Source organism: Quercus robur, chromosome 8 (assembly GCF_932294415.1).
Source record: "Quercus robur chromosome 8, dhQueRobu3.1, whole genome shotgun sequence".
Taxonomy (NCBI): Eukaryota; Viridiplantae; Streptophyta; class Magnoliopsida; order Fagales; family Fagaceae; genus Quercus; species Quercus robur.
Window position 1 is genome coordinate 59,050,363 of NC_065541.1, and position 21,001 is coordinate 59,071,363.

The 21,001-nt window shown below is 31.0% G+C and overlaps 1 protein-coding gene across 1 annotated transcript; it reads right to left on the reverse strand.

Moving 5' to 3' along the window:
- Positions 1-4,713: 4,713 nt before the first annotated feature.
- On the reverse strand, positions 4,714-7,347 carry LOC126697318 (LOB domain-containing protein 1-like). Its single transcript, XM_050394265.1, has 2 exons — positions 6,908-7,347; positions 4,714-5,396 (listed from the first exon to the last, which is right to left on the reverse strand). The coding sequence occupies exons 1-2, from the start codon at positions 7,253-7,255 to the stop codon at positions 5,073-5,075; spliced, it is 672 nt and encodes a 223-aa protein (XP_050250222.1). The 5' UTR covers positions 7,256-7,347; the 3' UTR covers positions 4,714-5,072.
- Positions 7,348-21,001: the final 13,654 nt, after the last annotated feature.

Below are 21,001 nucleotides of genomic sequence, written 5' to 3' on the forward strand. Positions count from 1 at the left end.
TAAAACTGAAAGTTACCCAATATGTATCTTTCAATTAATTAATTAATTGTCAGCAGGACTTGGATATAAAGTAATAAATGTTAATTAAAATAGGGGCTAGCCGTTTTCAAAGATAATAGTCTCCTTGTTCCCATTACAGCTACTGCTTGAATGAATCTTCTCAAATATGAATGGAGATTCTAATCATATATTCTCACTTTCATCATAGAGAAATGCCACTAGTATGTTTTTGTTTTTGTGTTTTTGGTTTTCCTTTCAATACTAATGCTCATTGTAGCTAATGCATACAAGACAAGCAAGTATTCGAGATGCTGAAATTTTCAAGTAAGTAAAATTAATCTCAAAAAAAGAATAAAGGTATACAAGCAAGTATGTTATACAAAACAATACAAATGATTAATTTACATTGATCAGATTTTTAATAAAATTTGAGTATTTAAAGTAAGTATTCAATATTTTATGACAATTTTTGCCACCCATCAAATTAAAGCCGTAAGTCCTACAATAATCTTGCAAGTTGCAAGTCATAATTGCTCAAAAATTCCTAAGAAAATTAACGAGAAAACTATATCCAATCATATATAAATCGAATCTAAGTTCTAACAAAGTGAAAGTCAATCCACGATATTGAGGGGCTCATAAATTTTCTTAGAATAACCCATGTGATCATCGACTTTGTGAGTCCTATAAACTTGTTTGGCTTTTCGACCTTTATAAGGATCAGTATGAATTCTTTAAATTGATAGGGCACATGCGTGTCACAATCAGCATCACATACATTTTTTTTTTCTCTTAGAAAGAATAAAATCATAAATAGTTTCGTCTTTCTTACGTACATGATGACTATAATTCTAGTTATAAAACAATAAAGAAAAGACCACATGAAATTGTCATGTACTTCTTTGACGGTGCATTAATTAACAGGTTGTCTCTTCTTTAAAAAAAAAAAAAAAAATTCATTGAATAAAAATTGTCATCATTTAATCAACCTCAAAAAGCTGACCCGCTATCTATGAAAAAAAATCTGACCCGCTATCTATGAAAAAAAAGCTGGCCCGCTATATGTAAAGATAACTTGTTTTCACAACTTCCAAACTACATGTGGGAACTTGGCTTTGACATATTTTTCTGCGTAGACTGTAACTTGAAAACTACAGAAACTACATCCACATTGATGTCAAGGAATCAAGAGGTTCACATTTAAGCTCTTATCCTCGACGTCTTTTTCTTTCGCTTACTTTCGGAGAAGCTAAACCCAGAGTCAATTTGATAGTGGGTACGAGGCACGATTAATTGTGGCAGATGCCCAAAAAAGGAAAAAAAAAATTGAAGAATGAGATAGGATTATTTGCCCCCAATGAGTGTGAACTCTAATGGTATGTTTGGTACGAGGAATTTTATGAACGAAGGCTCTAATGGCATAGTTGGTAGGAAGAATTTTATGGACAATGAAAAATAAGAAAGGGAAAATTTAGTATTTTTAATAAGGCCATAAACAAATATTTACTTTTTTTTTTTTTTTGAAGTTTTGAATGTCTGCTTTCCAATAAAACGAGTTGCATTCAAAAATTCATTATAGGGCAAATAAACTTGAAATTATTACAAGCAAATGTTGTGGAGAATAATGAGCCAAATAATACTAAAAACCTAACATTAATTAAGATGTGAATACAATGGGTATATTATACTAGTAAATTCTAAAATTATTTAGATGTATTGAGCAAATCTAAAAGTTTTAGGAATTTGAGTGAGGGTACTAATTGCCCATCATGAAAATTTGCGAACCACATCATCAATAGGCACAAGACTAACACATAAAGAAGATAATGACATTGTAGGAAAATAAAAAATTGGTTATATTTATCAAGATAAAAGTAAAACTAATTTCTCAACCATTTTTGATTGTCACACGTACGTGAGCTGGTTTTTATTAAATTTTATTTATTTTATCTCATATGGAATTGTATTAATCTGAAACTGCTTATTAAACTGTGGGGCTTATTTTTAACTTATATGTGAACTTCATAAGGCGGTCTGCTTAGTCATTAGGAAATAAGTGGGTCTCTCTGGTTATGTCATCAAGCAACAATCGCCATTCCAAAAATTTCTAAGGACCACACTCAAATTTTTTTGGTCCAGTTACTTCTTTGCCTTTTTCCTCATATTGGACCACTATTGCCTCAATGTGCCTAAGTTAATTATAATAAAAAATAGGTTTCTGGTAGCTCAACTGATAAAATTTATGATGGTTGAATAAGAGATTCGGGGTTCAATTAATTCCGCCTACATCACAAGCCGATTAGTATCTTAGTCTAATGATAAATAGTTATTATTAGAGCAGACGGTATAGGTTGAAACTCTTAAAAAAAAAAAATTTATATTAAAAAAAAGTTAAAAAATTGACCTAATTATGTTTAGTTAAGCAGAAGGATTTCCCTCAGTGTCGGCAAAGTACGAAAACGTGACAGGCAGCAACCCTTGTATCATTACAGACCACATAGAAACTAAAACATCGAGGACTCACACCTAATGCAATCATGGCTAGGTGCAAATTAACCACACAACTTTCCTTCTTTTTTTTTTTCTTTTTTTTTTTTTTTTGCGGAAGGAAAAGAAATTAATTTTTATGGTTTGCACTTAGCCATGGTTATTGTACCTAAAACTTTTTTTTCCTTCGGGACATCATGAAACTTTCTTTCAGATGTTTTGTCATTCTCACACATGGTTATACTAGTGGTTGGGAGATTAATGAACAATCTTTAAAAGACTATTTCTCATTCACTTTCTTCTTCTTCTTTGTACAAGTGATCTTATATTTCATTTATTTAGGTACTTAAAAAAAAAAAAAAAAATCTTTGGTATATTGAAAGCCATTATATTAGGATTCATAATTAAGTTACCCTAGGACTGTTTAACTCCTATTACATAAATTCTTTAATTTTGGCTTTGAATTATTTTCACTTAATAATCATTTGACATTTTTTTTATAGAAAGAGAGAAATTCGTAGATAAAAATTTATGAAGTAAAAAACAATAAAAAAAAAGGGAGTCCTTGGAACCAATCTTTATAAATTTTCCCCAACAAGTCCTAGACTTTTTGAAATGATTAATGATATATACAAAGCACAAAAGTTTAAACTAAACGAGAGTTGGACCTAAAGGATGTCATCTATAACACCAAGTTTAGTTTATATCATATATATATGGACAGGTGAGTGACTCAAATTGTTATTTAATTATCAAATAATTACGTTCACTTTTAATTAGTTATCCCTGTGACATAGACTTCCTCTCACATGCATCTGGGGGATAAAAAGAAAAAGAAAACGTGTCTTCACATTTTCGTTGTAAAGAAAAAGTAGGCTACAAATATATTAAATAAAAATCTTTGTTATTATAGTGGGAAAAAAACAAACAAGTTTGGAGTGGTTCACAATTTAGTGTTTGACCTTGAGATTTATACACCACTTTTTATCCGGAGATGTGATCAGAGATTTGGTTCCCTAGATATGGCCCACGTTTTTGTTCTAACAATATTCCCCTTTTAGCTTGAAATTATATGAAAAAGGAAAATTAATGTTCTTATGAGATAGAGCACTTTTTATTTTTCCATTTTTATCAATTCCGCAAGCTAAATGAGAATATAATTTATACACTTGGCAATTAGATTGAAAAGACTGCTAATTTGCATATAAAAAATAAACATGAGCTAATCAAACATGAAAATGTGGGTTTCAATTAGTTTAATTGGTAAAGTCTTTGATAGTTTTTTTTTTTTTTTTTGAGAAACAAAGTCTTTGATAGTTGAATAAAAGATTTTGAGTTTAATCCTAACTTACACCAAAAACTGATTAATGTTTTAGTCTGATGATAAAAAGCTATCATCAGGAGCAGACGTCATAGATTAAAACTCTCTTAAAAAAAAAAAACGTGAAAATTACTTAATTTGATTGAATGTAGGAAATTTCATTAACTATGATTAGCATATTCGTGGTTGATATGATTAGCATATATAGGTGGTTGATAATCTTGAATTCGTTTTGAATTCAGTCTTTGTCAATTGAATTATCCAACTTTTGATGAGAGAATTCAACCTCTTAATCTATTGGAAAGCCACCATAGATTGAGTTCCTATAGATAGAGAGAGAGAGAGAGCATATATGTTTATCTTAGCTGACATAATTGATTAACACACGAGGAGTGCACGTACGTGAAATGATGAAAAAGGTGGGAAAACGATAGAGCTCAAAACGCGTTTTTATGTTGGCAATTTGACATACTAATACCATCACATGCTGGATTTACAATTCATTTCCAACTTTGAACCAAAAGAAAAAAAAAAAAAAGTGTTACTCTCACAAGTCATACTCAATAATGCAGCCCTCATGCAGGTTAGGTCTAGATTAATGTGTGTATTCATGGCTGCCATGCAATATAGCAGCCTCTATTTTTGTAATTACACTCTTTGGCTAATTTATCTATTTATGCATCTTTTGGGGTTCCATGAAAAGCTAGCTTATTGAACTTACTATTTATGATGCTAAGGTTCTAGAAAGGTTAATTCTTACTTGATGCTATTTTGAAAGTTCAATTTTAGTTAGCTGTGACTTTGAAATTCCATCTCTTTCTAATATCCCTTCCAAGTGTTTTTATTTCTTTTCGCATGTATATTATATACATTCACAGAAGTAGTAGTACATAAAGAAAAAAAAATTAGGAACAAACAGGAAATAAGAAATTGGTCAAGAGCTGGTTTGACAAGGAACTTATAAATATCCATTTCAGAAGATAAGATTAGGTCACCCAGAAATTGTTTGACTCAAGAATTAGCTAGCACAGACATAGAACAAGGACATCCTTAATTTCATACATTTTTTTTTTCCTCTTTTCTTTGACTCTTTTTGTTTGTAAAATTACTAGTAGGGAAAAAGGTTCCACTTGTTAATTATGACTATAGAAACGAAATCATGATTCATATCTACCATAAGTCATCACTTAATTTATTTGTAAATCTTCATGATCTCATCCCCACTTGGAAGTTATAATTAGAAAATTTTTATTCTTCTCTCTGTTCATGTCCAAAGAGGTTCCCAAGTTGAGCCCAAACTGTTATCGTCTAAAAAACAGCTTGTATCAGTGTAAGAAGGTTGTTGCTGAAGGCTGCACTCTTGAGTTTGTGACACTTCCATGCAAAGAACGGCTAATAAATTGGCTTGTTGGCATTGCATGTTAACGATCTCAGCTTGTGCTCTAGCCAATTGTGCTTGGAGCTCACTAAGTTGTTTTTGAAGATGACAAATTGCACCAGCAGAGCCGTAGACCGGGTCTCGAATCCTGGCATTTGCTTCATAAACCATGCTGCTTACTGCATCAGCTCTTTGAGTCTCTGGAAGGTCCTGAAAAAAAAAATTGTGACTGTATTTGTAAGTTGGAAGAATTTAACCATGGAATCTTAGTAGTAAATAAAAAATGGCGATTAGTCACATAAGCTATATGAAAAATGGTTCCCAAGCTACTATTTTTCATATCCATAGGCATGCGCATTTAGCAACATTGTGTTCGAGAGGGCTTTTTTTTCATTAGTTTATCGAGTTTAAAAAATAAGTTTGACTAAAGTATAGTTGTACTTTGAAAAAAAAAATTAAAAATTAAAAAACTGTACATAAGCCAAATAAATTGAATAAGCTAAAAATAAAGCATGACAAACTGTGGTAAACCAAGCTAATTATAGCTATCTTGGAAGTACCTTTCATATTTTCTACAACTTTTTTTCAAGTGACAATACAACAATCTTGGAAACATGACTCAACACGTTGGAGTTAATTTTACAAGAATGGCCTTGATTTGTACTGATATGAACTCCAGCCTTTGAAAACAGAAAACGTGTGCAACAGTATGAGAGGAACTAATTAAGAGAACGGGTTTAACTTCTAATTAAGCAGGCATCTATTGTGGACTATAAACCAAAACTTCGCTACCTAACTTTGACCCCTTGTCTATAAATCATATAGTAATTTATATTTGTGGCCTATTATAACTTTCTAAAGTCGGTATTCTCATAATTTTTTTTTAGAAGGTAGGATATATAATAATCTCTAAGTGCCTAACTGCCTAAGTCATCTAAGAGTCAAGTATTCCTAATGAAATGAGTTTAAAATTTACCTTTATCAAAATCTCATCCTCCATTTTTCTCAAGTTAGTTAAAGAAAAAACAAAATTTGTCTTTGCCCCATAGTAAAAAAAAACAGTGATTCCTTATTCAAAGTCATGATTGTTTCAAAATAAAGCATGTTCAGTCTGATTAATTTAGAGAAGTTGAAAAAGGCCCCACTTGGAGGTTAAAAGAGAGCCATGTTTGATAACTTTTAGTTACTAGCTAGCATGCCCCATCTGTTGACTTTATTTTTTTTTTTGTAGTAGGGGTTGGGGAGAGAAGCCTATGCTATTGGTTGTTTACACTCATTTTTCACAAAAGCACATGCATTATCATTAGTGGAGATTAATCTTAAAAATAAATCAAAGTATTTACTGTTTATTCACTTTACCTTAAACATAATAAAAATAAAAATAAAATACCAAAAAGCTTGTAACTCAATTATACTTTACGGAACTTTTTAACTAATGAATTGACGGAAACGTCATTAAATTAAAAAAAATTACTAACGAACTTTATAGTTCAACTGACACATTCTAGAATTTTTTAACCATCACATTAATGAGGATGTTAGGTTGAAATGACACCGAAAGCATAAGGATTTATTTGTATGAACTAGATTCTTCAAAATCCCAACTTATTTTCTAAGGTGAATAATCTAATAAACTGGCTATGAAATTTTGGTTCAAGCAGTGCTAAAAGGTAATGTGAGGTGAACAAATAAGAGATATATTAATTATTACACTAACAAACCTGCAACAACTTGATGATGTTGCTAGCTCCAAACACCCTGTGAGCGATGGTGAATTTGAGTGGATCAGTTGGTGGAAAGTATGGAGCTAAGACACATTTCTCCACACATCGGCGGCGAAGAATCTTGCAGGCAGCACAAGGGCTGAGAACAACCTGAGGTGGTGGAGTAGGAGGAGATGGAGGAAGACTTGGAGGTGGAGATGATTTAGAAGGTGGTGAAGGAAAACTAGGAGAACATTGAGCTGCATGAGGTGAAAGTGAGGAGGCTTTAGATGGAGAGTAAGAGTATGCAGTGGGAACAGTATTTGCTGGTGGTGATGCTATTGCAGTTTGGCCTTTGTATTCCATTTTTTTCTAAGAGAGAGAGAGAGAAAAAGAGAGAGAACTGTGAGCTAGTGAGAAAGCAAAAGAGAGGATGGTGAGTTTGCTTTACATTGCTAGCACAAAAGCAAGACTATATATAGAGGGAAAACCAAGTGTAAGAGACTATGGGGTCAGCAAAATCTCGTCAGGTTAACCATCAGATGACATCACACTAGTTTGAAAACCCTTGTGGGCTTGTACATTTCTGCGGTGACTTTTTCTATTCAATAAGGGCTTAATTTTTCTTTTCCCTAACAAGAAAATTAATATAAGATATTGAAATAGTAAAATTGGAAAAGTATTTTACACAGCTAGCTCTCTTAATACATGACTCATTTTGAAGACTGAATTTTGAAAATGACTAAAATGGATTGATTCAATTGACTACACAATGAGCTAACGTGCGGGCAGAGGGGTCGACCCGCCATTTGAGCATAATTTTAGGAAATACATATTGAAGCTTCTAGTAATATATCTAAGTATATGAATTTTCTGACCCAGAAAATAAGTCTAAGAAAATTTTCTTTTTCTTAAACCTGTGTATGACTAAGACATCTATTCTTGTAAAATGAAGAACCCATATGGTGCATGGAAAAAGTCCCACAAATCTTTCATAAAAAGAAGCTAAAAGAACTATATAGGACAATAAATTGCTTTAAACACTAGGAGATTTTTCATGTATTATAGTGAAATTGTTAAAATAAGGATTGTATAGAAGCCTCAAGATTTCACTTTTTTATTTTTTTTATTTTTTTTGATGAGACTCAAGATTTCACTTTAATTTTATTATTAGTAATAATGTTAAGAAAACATAATTCCAGCATCTGATAATAGTCTCATCACGCGCAAATGCATGATATTTAGCATTGCTATTTGCTAGGCTATAGAGATCGTTATGAATATTCCTTCCATAACTGAATAGTATCGTTGCGTTGCCATAACTGAATAGTCTTTGAATTATTGTTCGGTGGCTTTCTATCAAATTGTGTATTCTTTCAAAGATAAGTAGGTATTTGTCGTAACTTACTCTACTGTGCCATTGTCAATTCATACGATCCTATAGTCGATCTTGCCGATCTTAGGCCTATTGTGCAGTCACAGTTCTTTGGTTCTAATGTTCCGTCCACAAGTTTTCCTCGTATTGTCTTATCATTTCTACTTCTCCTTCTTCGTGTCATCAGGGAATAGGTTTCTTGATCATGTTTTATTTTATACTCCACAAGTTTGTCACGTGTCCTTTCTTAATTTCTCTCTTAGATTTTTTTTTTTTTTTGAGAAAGAATTTCTCTCTTAGATTAGAAACCAAAATTTAAAATAAAGAAAAATTAGACAGACACAAATACTATAGTTAGTGAAGCATATATAAAGCGAAACACCCAACATATAAAAAAAAATTTATATTCGTCACTAGATTCCAATTTAATCTTTTCATTTCATTATCAGGAGATGTGTAAATGTTAGTCCTATATGTGTTATAGTTCAAAAAGATGGCTAAAATGGGTATTTACTCTTAATTTGAAAAAAAAACTATGTAGCAAAATGCTCATATTTTAAAACTATTTAGCAAAATGATCCTATTTTAAAACTTGATTTTAACAAAATTGAGTTCTGTATAAAATTCAATATCCTCAAAATCGAGTTCTATGTATATTTTTAAGTGGAAGTAGAACTCGATATTATCAATGTCAAGTTTCACTTAAATTTTCAAAAAAAATCTAAATGATAAAATATGCATAGAACTTGATGTTGCTAATGTCGAATCCCACCTATAACTCGATTTTGTAAAAATAAAGTTCCAAAAACATGGACATTTTGCTAAATAGTTTCAAAACAGGAGTATTTTACTACATAATTTTCAAATTAGAGGTAAATACTCATTTTGGCCCAAAAAGATTAATCATAATCATAACTTAATACATGTTTGATGTGATATGTTCACATAGGCATATTCTCATACGACCCAATATAATTCGATACACATATGACATTCATCATTTGAAACAAACTTTTTATTTTAAATAATGTGAAAAAAAAAATCATAAAGTTGATTACCTACCTCCTAAAGAAAGAAAAAGGAAACCATTATGAAAATCTTGCAATTAAATTAGACATATATTGGATGACCACTTTGCAATCGGAATATACAAGCTAGAGGATTAGACTTACCTAGCTGAATTTATACTAAAAGTGGCATTGTAGTGGTTAAAAATGAAAAATCACAAGATAACTCAATTACTCAATAGAATGAATATCTCTTTTTATTTTTGGTAAATCACAACCCACATACCCCAATACATAACCCTAAGATCATTGTTTGATCTCCCTAAAATAGTTCCTTGGGCTCTTTCCATACAATGTTGCTCAATCTCTTAGTGTTTCTTCAATTTCTCTCACCACCCAATCCCCCCACCTTAAAAGGGGAGGAGGTATTTATAGTAGCCCACCCCTCTCTCTCTTCTTTGGATAATGGGCGTAACCCATGATAAATGTTATTACGTCTCTGCTGATCCCCTATTTTGTCCCAAGCCTAGCTTGAGGAGTCTAATCCGCCAAAAGAGTCCATCTTCTTTCGGGTACTAGTGTGTTAATCAACATTCAATGTTAATTAGGTATCGAAAGGGAATATATGATACAATGTTGCACGTCCCGCAGATATGCTTGATTTCAAGGTTTCTAACATAATTCACTATACGTAAAATAACTTAAAAAGCAGGACCCCTCTTGGAGAACAACCAAATCAGATAGAATATTCTTAGTGCTAAGTTATGGCAAAAGCTTACTAGGTAGGTGTTATAACCAATTTGTTCCAAAATAATGTCAAATGGACCAATTTCATTATCCGCAATAGCTCATCGGATACCGACCTTCTAGCAACTAGAACGAACTACATAGCTTATATATTGCTGCTACAATTGAGACAGTCTATCCTACCACAACCATATTTTTTTAACTTATTAATGATGTGGCAAAAGAAAAGGGCCTATACAAAGCAGAAAAAAAAAAATGGAGACCTTGCATGGTGGGTCACTTGTTCGGTGAGAGGCAGCTAGGCTCGTGGGAGGCAAGAAAGAATTCGATGAGAGACTCCCATTGTAAAAGTCCCATGGAATGTGACATTTAAAGAGACTTTTGTACGTTGTTTCTACGCCTAAATGCCATTCTTTTCCATAACTTAGAAAAAATTGGTCGATTTAACATGGTTTGTAGTGGAAGTAGTTGGACTGTATTTTTAATTTCTTGCACCACACTGTTTAAAAAACAAAATTATCTTCTCTTAACGTGGTCAAGCCTCTCTTTTTTCTCTATTGCAGTGCGTGTGTATAGGTTAAGTGTATGTGCAAAACTGCAAATTGGAATGAATCTATCATATACACTCATAATTGAGATGCACTGTAAATTTCTTCTATATCTATTATAAGTGTCTGCAGATTGCAAGCACGTATGTCTAGTCTCATCATTTGCTAGTACTATACTACTATTGTGTACTATTTGAAATGAGTATCATGATTTGGATCACAACTTACACAATAAATTTAATAACATATTTGATGAGAACCTAATTGATAAGTTGTAATTGATGTGTAGTAAATGTGATGACAATAGTGAATCGGTGTGTAAAAATGATGTTATATTAATCATAATTTGTTGCCTCAACATATTATTTAAAAAACAAAATTGTGAATTTTATTGTGTGTCGCTTACATTGTTCGAATAATTACAATGTTGCATCACAACTTTCTTCAAAACCAAGTCAGTGTATAAACATTATAATATCTAACAGTCGAAGCTAATGTCAAAAAAGGCATGCCAGACTGGAGATTCTACTTAGTTTGCAATCAAAGTTCATCCATGGTACATGTTTCAGAATTAAAAAAAAAAAAAAAAGTTTATCCATACATCCTAGTCCTAGCATCGCTTCACTAAGCTAGCCATGCTCCAAATCCTCACACCATATTACAGAGAGAGAGAGAGAGAGAGAGAGAGTCTTTTGCGTGTGGACCTTAACAGGTTTAAAGAAATTGAACTACGAAGCAAGAAAAAGTTAACATACACTGGGGCCTCCTTTACTCCTGACCTGAGTGTACTGAAACTCGTTTTTTAAAATTAGAATGATTAATGGGTTAATCATCTGACAAATGACAAGTGACAGCATTTTGCACTAAAGAAATACTAACCAAGGGTCATTATCAACAAACCCAACCAACATTAAGTTCACTCTCAGTTTGTTAAATATTTGTACCAAAGTTGATTAATTCCACCTTAATTTGGATCAAAAGTCAAATAAATAGAAAGATAATATATTGATGGATTTGTTTTTTTTTTTTTATGGACATATTGATGGATTTGTATTGTATAGAAAAATGAACCCTAATACTATTCCACCAAGCCAAGCATAGGAAATATACTTCACTAATAGCCCAAGTGAAACTCTTTGTTAACCTAAATTTAGGATAATAATAAAGAATAAAACTCAAGGACTTGGGGAAAAAAAAAATCAAATATTATTAGTACACAAAATGGGTAGATTAGGCATTCTACCTATGAGAAAATTTTAAGTCTAAGTTCTTTCTAAAAACAACATCCCAGAAATTAGAAATACAAAGGCAACACGACAAAAGCTTCACAACCATTGACTTCTTATATGTTACGTACCGCACGCCAGAGGCACAGATGACACACTACTAATTACATCTGTTATAAAATATTCAATAATAATAATGATGATGATGATGGATTCAAAATAATGATGTATTTTTAGATTATGCAAATGTTATGCAGAAAGTTGTTTACCATTTATTAAGGGGCAAGTTGTGATTGGATTATAAGATTTTATAACAAAAAAAATAATAATAATAAGTTGCGATTGAATATTGAATATTGAATATTGAAACAATATTACTTTTATACAGATCCATCATTGACAATATTTTAATATGCACTAATTAAAACAAATTTCACGAGTACAACATATTCATTGAATTTAGGTTTAATTACAATTTAAGACAAAATCTTTACAGTTTAAGTGATAATTTAATGATAAATTGATAATAGAAGTCTTTGTTGTGCCTCATGTCTATAAATCAAACTCCACGGGTCACGTCTCCTCCCCTCACTGTTTACCAATTACAAAAAAATAAAGTGATAAGTCATAGGGTGGAAATTCATTCTATCTATGTATAGGTATGTTCTACAGCCAAAAATGTAAATAAATTCTACATGATGGTCCTAAGTAGGAATGAAAAAAATTAATGAGAGAAGATCTTTCAAAATTGGTCAATATCTTCAGCCAACGATGGCTAATATACAGAACATATAGGTATTTGATTTCAACATCATGTGTAGCATGCTGATGACTAGATAGAGATATTAGCACAACTTGTGAGACTAATTATCAAAGATTGCACACCCAATTAATATTTAGCACAACTCGTGGGGCTTATCAAATCCCAAATACATACCCAAGAAAAAATGACATATGAACACGATTGGATCCCTAAAGAAAAATTCTTAGACCACATAAAATGACACCAATTTGTGCCACAACTATTCAAGTGAAAGACTGTGAATGGTGGAGAAAAAATGGAGGTTCACCTGAAAGCGACAGACATCCAGTCACAGTCTGATACGTAAGATAGCTGTTATAAAAGTTGTGACAATTTATATGCTACTGGAACAACTCGATCCCTAAAAATTACGTGGCACTTTGCAAACTGGCCTCCATTTATATTATGGATTTAACATAATAATAAGGTCCACGCGTCGTTGCATAGTTGGACCTGGTTTGTGAAAGTTTTCCCACACGGTTTCTTTTCTTCTTTTCTACTTCTACTAGTTTACAAGTGAACCTTTTTTTTTATGAAAAGAGATTGTGAAATGGGAGGCAAGGGAACCACTAATATGGGATCTCTCCCATAATTGTTGGAAATAAGGGTTTCTTATTTGATATTAGACATAAAGTTTGGCGTAAAGTTGAAACAAGATAATCAAAAGATAAAGTTGTCCGAATCATATGAATAAAGAAATTTTCAACAATTATATTATGGAATTTAACCAGAAACATAGTTGGGTGCATGTACTTCTTCCTATTTGTCAAAAAAAAAAGAAAAATGAATTTTTGGTACGTAGCATATGGTACGTACAAGTTTGACAAGAACAATTTATTCAACTATTTTTAATTACTATTAAGATTTTTTATCATAAAATATATTAAGAAAGGCTAAATAGTAAATTACAAAGCACTAAATTCCACTTAAGTAGGGAAAAAAAAATCATCTTCTTAAAGTTTCTAGATGTTTGCTTCATTAAATTAATCTATTATTATTTTCCAAGTCTTTTTCTAGAAAATTTGAATGCTTGGTACTGTGTACCATAGCAATCAAAGGTAAGGTTGGATGCCACTTATATCCTGCCCAACTCAAAGGATATATCAACACCCATGACTCAATTTCTGAAAGATGCATGACATCGATCCCAAAATTCCAAATTCATGGTTTCATACTAGAAGAGGTTCCGGTCCTTGTGGGCTTCAAAACCCCAAGGAAACCCTCTAATTCCGGCACCCAAATGGTTCCAAAAGAATGCAAACCCCACAATTCAAGTTAAAGACACACACATATGGATTAACATCTTTTTATACCGTTTATACTTGCCAAATTTCAAGATAATAGAAGATTAATAATTATATCATCTATCAAATGGTTAAATTTTATTTTATTTTTCAATAATTATGCATGAGAGATGAGTTTATAGATTGAATGGTAAACATTTGGTAGATACAAAATTTGACATGTGTGTAAAATGTGTAATCCAATGATGAGATTTTTATAATATAAATTCAATAATTAGTTTTAGAGAGTGTAACATTACTTAAAATTACACTAAATATAACTTAACTTTAACTTATGTAAAATATAGTAAGAATGTTTGTCTTTTTCTTGACTTCTTTTAATGTTGCCATGTGAACTTTTGAAAGCACAAATTTTTCCAACACCTAATTCTAATATCTATTTTCTATTTAGATTTTTAGAGTTAAAAATATTATATCATTATTTTAATTTATCTTTTTAATTTGGTTTTTAGAGTTATAAGTAGTCTTAAAGCTATGTTAGTTTAGGACTCTTTCAACTTGTTATTAAAAAAAAAATTTAAGTCAAAGTCTCTTGGATAAAGTAGTCCGTTTCTCAAAAAAAAAGAAGAAGGATAAAGTAGTCCAACACTCAACATTTTTTTATCAAATTAGGTTTGATTTTGATTAAAAACCCTAACTGAAATTTATAGCCTTTTTAGATAAAGTAACTCAACTAAAAACTTTTTTATTAAGTTAGGTTTGATTTTCTTTAAATAAGTTATAATTATTAAATTAGGTATATGCATCTCTACAAATTCTGTAATTAAATCTTTATTTATTAATACTTATTAAAAAATACATACCATATGTAAATTATTTTGTTGAATATTTTTATATTAAACTTCCAAAAATAATAGTAATGCTTTAGCTGTGAAGGTAATCTAAGTCTGAGCTGAAGGTATTTGAACCTAGTATTATTAATGTGAAATGTGTAAGATTTTAAGAAAACTTTACGTGACCCGCAGTTAAGTGAGTAATGAAAACTCATGTTTTAAGAATTTTATTTGTGAAAGACATTATGGTGAATAACAATTTTTAGGAAACACTTAATTGGTATAACCCATTTAATAAACATTTTTTTATAGAAAAAATTAATAAACACCTTGAAGTTATAAGTTTAAACTCCTTGATGGAAGGAGGGTTATAAAACAAAACTCAATTTAAAAGAGTTTATAGTCAAGCCTATATATACTATATAGTCTGTCTCTATCAAAAGAAAATGTGTGAAATAAAGACCATAAACTAGAAGACTCATTAATATATATTATTATATAGTAAGTCTTCTTTTTGTTGACTCATTAATATATACTATTATTTAGTAAGTCTTCTTTTTGTTCAAACATTTAAACAACTATGGCTGGAAGTATGTTTAATTTATTCCATAACTGTAAATTTATCTTATAAAATGTGGCAAGTGAAATGAAGATTTAAATTAAAAATAAAGCAAGGGAACAAAATTTTTAATCTTCATTAAATCTTTAAATATTGCTGAAGAACACTGAAATTATCCCAGGTTAAGAGCATCCATACCAGCTCGTGTAAACTTATCATCTATTTTACACTAAAAAAACTATTTTTCTATTTTACACATCTATTTTTACAAAACATTCACATCAGTTCATTTATTATACACTATATTTTGTATAAATAATATTTTTATATTCTTTTTTAATATTATTTTACACATCCATTAAACCTATTCTTCTCCTTCTTTCTTTTTCCTTGTCTCTGCCGTTTCCTCTTTCTTTTCTTCCTCTTTCTCTCACGGTCAAAATCCAGATGCACCATCACAAGCACCACAACGCCTCTCCAATCCAGAAGCACCAATCAAAACCCACATCACCGATCAACCATTCAAACCCATATCACTGATCAACCATCAAAACCTACATCCCCGATCAAACCCATTTCACTGATCAAACCCAAATCACCGATCAACCATCAAAACCCACATCACCAATCAAGCCCAAATCACCCCCAAAACAAAAAAAACAATGAAAATCTTATACCTGTACTCTTCTTCAGTCCACGAGACACCTCTCCTCCTTTGTGTCTCTTTAAACTTGGACCCAAAATCCACAGCACCCTTCGAATACTTGGAGCCTTGACCCACTGAGTCAAACTCATCCTCGTAACTCAGCAACTCAACTCGAAGAGCTTGTCCTGGACACGAGACTAGGACAAGGCACCCTCTGTGATCATTTGTCTGTGTGTTTGTGTTTGTGTGTGGGTGTGTTTGTGTGTATTTGAGGAAAAAGATGATGAGAATTGAGGAGAGAAGTCAGTTTGTTTTGCACAAAGAAGAGAGAGAAAAAAAAGGCGCAAAACGTGAAATTAATAAAATATGGTATAGACGAGCTACAATAGCCCTGTATATATGCACAGTTATTGTAGCAAATGTGTAAATTTGCACAACTTTAGAAGGACTAATGTGGAAGATTTTTGAAGTAAAATGTGTAAAAATGGTTACTTTTTGTATTTTGTAAAGGTTTAGACAAGCTAGTGTGGATGCTCTTATCATCACAAAAAGAATAAGGAAATGAGATGGGGGTGTGGGAGAAAAGGTAGGTAATAATGGTAGTGCACAATGGGGACACAGATATTACTTAAAATAATGAAAATCATTTTAGGAAAAAGTTTTAAGTGGGTGATTTTGGCAACTAAAAAGTCTAAAACAACAAGGTGGGTGTCCCTACTCTCTGGTGTCGACAGGATCTAGATTCTCCTCCTGATGAGATAGTGCTTCATTTCGCTCGACCTCTCTATAGTCTTTTTTTTTTTTTTTTTTTTTTTTTTTTTTTTTTTTTTTTTTTTTTTTTATGAACCGACCTCTCTATAGTCTATTCACATCATAAAAGCAAAATAAAATATATCAAACTATTATTTTAAGTCTTACATAATATTTTCTAAAGAAAAAAAAGTCTTACATTATATATTATAGTTTAATTTTGTTTTTAAATTATTAATTATTTCAAATTAGACCATGAAAGTTTGAAACAGTTTAGTAGGACTCTTGTCCTGACTCATACCAAAGTTAACTATTATAAGTTGTATAAATAATGTAGCATTTTTAATTTAAAAAAAAAAAAATAGTTTCAATCTATGGTATTTGTTATTTGTTTATTGTTCTTTAATCTTGTAAAGTAAACAAAATTAACTATATAAGTTACAATGATTATGAAAAATCTAAAATTGATTCGAACATTCATATAACAGAATAATTTGGGTATAGCAATTTAATAGATATCACAATCACCAAAATCGAAAGCAATTAAATAAATAAATAAAAACAAAAGAATTTGGGTGACAAATGAAAAGTTTTTCACTAACCCTTCACAAGAAAAACTACTCCAATGATAACCTTTCTTGTACGAAATTTCACTATATATATAAAAAACAATTACAAGTAGTCCATCGTTATGGACCCAAATTTTTTAGCGGTTGTTTGGAGGGAATTAGGATCTCTAAATTGATAAATGGACCACTCTGAGGGAGTCCAAACCTTCACTAGCTAACAAATCATAACATAGAAATTCATAATTGTTCTTTATTCATTGTTAACATCTTAATTTATACAAGACAGACTTTCAAATGGATAAAGATAAATAATGACTTCATCTAATCTATCAATAAAACTAATTTTAATCCAAACTAATATAATTAATTAGTACCATAACTTCTGTTATAATTTTGATGTAATTGACTGTAAGTAGTGAAGAAAAAATGATGGGATCTATATAAAAGTGTTAGTCTATCACATCAAAATTGTATCACAAATATTGTTAGTCCTAGAAGAACTCATTTACATTTAGGAAGTAGTTGCATTGACATAACGAAAGGAACCCAACGAGCAGTGGCTCCAAGGATAAGCTAAAGCAAGTGTTTAAAAAGTATTGGTGCAAGCACGATAAGGGCTTCAAAATTATTTTGTTAATGAACAAGCTCACAAAAATATGACTCAAGGTTAGATGAATCATCCTCATGTTCAACTTAAGCTTGATAATAAGGCTTGTTATGGACTAGATACAAAAAAAATTACAAATATCTAAGCATGTAACTCATTTCAGCTTATTTACAACTTCTATTAATGTGGAAATTAACTTTATATTTTATACCCTTAGATCTATTTTTTATTTTTTATTTTTTATTTTTCCATTTAACATGATTTTTTTTACACAAGATAAAGGTTGGTCGTGAAATTTAGTTTAATTTGAGTATGTGTTCAACTTGATGGCTTAACTAATTAAGCATGTTAAGCCATGCTAAGTTTAAGCTACTTGAATTTCTAATGAGCCAAAACTTCAAAATTATAAATGAACTCAAACCAAAGCTTTGAATACTCTTTTAATCTTACCGAGTTGAGTTCAAACATTCAATAATCGACTCAATTACAACCCTTACAGTGTGTTTGGATTGAGGGGGAGGAGAGGGAGTAGAGGGAAGGAATGAGATGGGCTTAATGGCCCTTGTTTAAATGTTTTTTAAAGTAGAAGGGGAAAAGGTTTGGTTGGATTTTGAGGAGTAAAATGCCTCTCCAAACCCCTCAATACATTTTTAATTCTCTCCCAAAGTGGGATATGTAGAAAGGATGTATTACATTTATATAAAAAAATTAAATAAATATTCAATTTTGTCCTAATGGTGTCAATTTATATATCTACTTAATTAGAAAGCAAGAAATAGAATGGTTTTCAATTTATATGACATCTTATCATTTTCTCTCATTCTAATTTTAAATTATCAAAAAATGGAGGAATATTTGTTCCATTTATTTCTACTTAATTTTTAAAGGACAAAATTTAACTATAAAATTGGTTGAATTTAAGGCAACAAACTCACTCAATAAAATAAATATTACAGCATAATTTTAAAATCTAACAATTGAATTGCATGTTCTTTATGCTCTTAATACACATGTCAAATTTTATATCAATCGGATATTATTTATTATATGATCTATAAGCTTATATTTTAAGCATAATTTTAAATTATAAAAACTTGTAATTTAAAATTTTATTGATGACATATCTTTAATTTTCTTGAAATTTTGCAAGCATGGAAGATATAAGAAAAAGATGCAATCCAATGATGGATTTGTCAAAATTTATCTCCAAGAAAAAGATATTGAATGAGTTTGTAGTCTTAAGTTACAATCAATTTTATAGCTAAACTTTATCCATTTTTAAAACATCCAAAAAGGGAGAAGGTGTAACCATTTCCTCCATCCTCTCACCCTCCCCCTCCACCTACACTTCCTTTCCCATATTTATCAAGGTAATAAATTGTGATTAGCGTAGATGTGTAATTATTTTCACATATAAACATCATTAAAATTACTTTTATTGTACACCAGTTACAACCTGCCATTTCAAATCTCAATAGCCATCAAAAAATATTGAAATCTGTCGGGATTAGATTCATTGAATTCTCAAGGGTCACAAAATAGGAAATTAGTATCTTTTAGCTGTACGAATACGATGAACCGTTTGACAATCCAGAAATTAATCGACATATGTCTTGTTTAAAGTCTACGGTTACATGAATTGGATCTCCACCCATCTGTTCACCAGAAGACAAAGGTCCTTTCCCCGTCATAGAAGCTCAGCACGCCAAGTAAACAGTGTAATGTGTATATTACTCCAAAAATTGCCAAAGAATTTTGGATTTGATACCTGAATTGATCACCGAATGAATCTTTAATGGTTTGTCCCAAGAAAACATTTAGAGATCATATATATATATATATATGAGTTCAAGTTATACCTGATGCAACACTAAGGAACACATTTTCTAAATTATTGGATTTAAGTAGATCTAACGATAAAAAAAGACAATCATTAATATTGATATTATGGTTGATCTCATTTATTATCCCTTATTTATGGCATTCCATACTTATCTCTAAACCCAAAAAAATGTCTATGTCTCTCTCTCTCTCCTCCATTGCTCTAGGGTTCCACCTCCACGGCCAAGTTGCCGGCACCAAAAAAAGCCACAACCCCACACATACCAGGTTATTACATATGCCATTTTATTTATTTATTTATTTATAGAAACAATGGTATCCAAACTCTTTGAGTATTTAACTATTTTCTCGAGTGTATACAATCCTCCCGTTCCACATACACTAGGTTATTATAATTTATAGGGAGGAATCCCTTGGAGATATCTAGATCTCTTCGAGTGTCTAACTATATACTTGATCTTATACATGTGTTTATATTAAACAACAATTTAGAGACACACAATAATTACCAGCATTTCAAGATAAGGCCATTCCCACTTATCTTAGAAGCAGGTGAACCTTCACTCACCTTTTGAAATCACCCCCACAGTAAAAGCTTGATGTTATGCTTGCTTTACTTTTCAGAAAACTATTTCAGAGAAATCCCTTGCTTTAGTTCGATTCTAAACTAGTGCAAAGAGGCAAAACTGTATGATCCAATATATAAATTACATTACAAGGTTCATAAGAATCTAACCATAAAGTATGTCCTTAAAGTAGCTTCCATAATATAGTAAGTCTTTGTCTTTACGAAATGTGTCTGTTTGGCATTTTAATATTAAACAAAACTCTAGCTCTATCTATAGAGCCTGTAGTAGAGATTTTGTGATATTAAGTTATGAAAGCAATTTATGGTGAATAGTACTTGAAATATTTGGATTTATAGAGCACATCTAGTTGTCAATAATAATTGCTCTTTATTATTAGTCTAAGATACCATTCGGTTTGTGGTATAAGTGTGGTTCAAACTTCAAACCTTAAATATCTTATTTGACGATATTACAACATACTGCTAACCCCGTAACTCGAACCTTTTTCTCCCTTGACTCCCAAGCACTTTGTACATGGGGAAGTGCCAATTCAGCTACAAGGCATTTGGCCATGTAAATAGTGCTTTAAATAAACACATGAAACATGAACAATAAATTATAAAGCTCTTTCCTAAAACCTTTGACAAATTTGAAATTTTAATATAAAAAAATATATAACAGTAATAAAGAACTTTATGAGACCTAAAAATTCTTTTCATTCCTGTCTTTTCTTCTTTTCCATTCTTTTCTTCTTTTTTTGCTGAATTTCTATTCTTTTCTTTTCTTCT

Bases quoted from the DNA above. Each gene is read 5' to 3' on its own strand.
- LOC126697318 (XM_050394265.1), bottom strand. From the start codon at position 7,255: ATGGAATACAAAGGCCAAACTGCAATAGCATCACCACCAGCAAATACT. The intron at 5,397-6,907 runs GTTTGTTAGTGT...TTTTTTTTTCAG, and splicing joins ACATCATCAAGTTGTTGCAG to GACCTTCCAGAGACTCAAAG.